The sequence below is a fragment of the Myzus persicae genome, unplaced genomic scaffold (genome assembly GCF_001856785.1).
Source record: "Myzus persicae strain clone G006 unplaced genomic scaffold, MPER_G0061.0, whole genome shotgun sequence".
In the NCBI taxonomy this organism is placed as follows: domain Eukaryota; kingdom Metazoa; phylum Arthropoda; class Insecta; order Hemiptera; family Aphididae; genus Myzus; species Myzus persicae.
The window spans coordinates 1-1078 of record NW_019103809.1 but is presented as its reverse complement, the minus strand read 5'-3'; the positions used below and the strand labels follow the sequence as shown (position 1 = coordinate 1078).

The 1078-nt window shown below is 46.7% G+C and overlaps 1 protein-coding gene across 1 annotated transcript; it reads right to left on the bottom strand.

Annotated features, from left to right (window-relative positions):
- Positions 1-25: 25 nt before the first annotated feature.
- Positions 26-960, bottom strand: LOC111035349 (the record flags this gene model as incomplete). Its single annotated transcript, XM_022316933.1, has 1 exon — positions 26-960. A coding segment is annotated over exon 1 (935 nt), but the record flags the coding sequence as incomplete, so codon positions are not given.
- Positions 961-1078: the final 118 nt, after the last annotated feature.

Sequence of the window (1078 nt, the reverse complement as noted above, 5' to 3'; positions counted from 1 at the left end):
CGTGTTAAACAAAACTGAGACGGACATTGCACGAGCTTCTGGTGGGACCGTCTCCAAAATGTGTACATTGTTACTGGCCCATTTTCGGAGCTCAAATTGGGCGAGTGAACAAAGGTTTATCAGTTGGTCTTGACATTGGAGAGCGGCTTCTTCAGAGTTCGCGCCAGTTAGAATGTCATCAACAAAAGTATCGTTGAGTAACACGTTCGCCGCGACCGGCCAAGTAGCGCCGTCTAGGCTCGCAAGATGACGAATTGTCCGCAGAGCTTGAAAAGGGGCTGCGGACGTACCGTACGTAACAGTACAGAGTCGATATTCATCAACAGGAGATGAGGGAGAGAAACGCCACAGTATTCGTAAATAGTCTCGATCTGCCGGTCGAACTAAGATTTGGCGGTACATCTGTTTGATGTCAGCCATAAAAAGATACTTCCACAGGCGAGAGCGCAGCAGTACAATTTGGATATCTGGTTGCAGCTTCGGACCGGTGTACAGACTATCATTCAGAGATGCTCCGGTTGAAGTACGGGCTGAAGCATTGAATACAACACGCAATTTGGTTGTTTTGCTATCAGGCTTTATGACACAATGGTGTGGTATATAATAGTTAAGTGGATTGTCACGCTCTCCCATTGGTACAAGTTCCATGTGCCCACATGACAAGTAATCTTGCATAAATTCTGTGTACTGTTTACGAAGATCAGGGTGTCTAGTCAATCGAGTCTCAAGAGCCTTGTAGTGTTGATGAGCCTGAGATTTGGAGTCACCGAGCACAGGAGATGGTTGGCGGAAAGGCAGAGTAACCATAAAACGACCTGAACTAAGACGAGTGGTGGTTGAGATGTATATTTCTTCGGCGATTTTGTCATCTGGACTTAAATGGTGAACCGCAGGCAATTCTTCCAAGTCCCAAAACTTTCTAAGGGTCGCATCAATGTTGTTGGATGTTGACACACACATTGTGGTCACTGACAAAGGTGGGGCCGAAGTGGTTGGCCCAAACAGAACCCAGCCAAAAATTGTTTGAACCGCAGTAGGTTCGCCTATACTGCCCGAAATGAGACTGTCACACAGTATA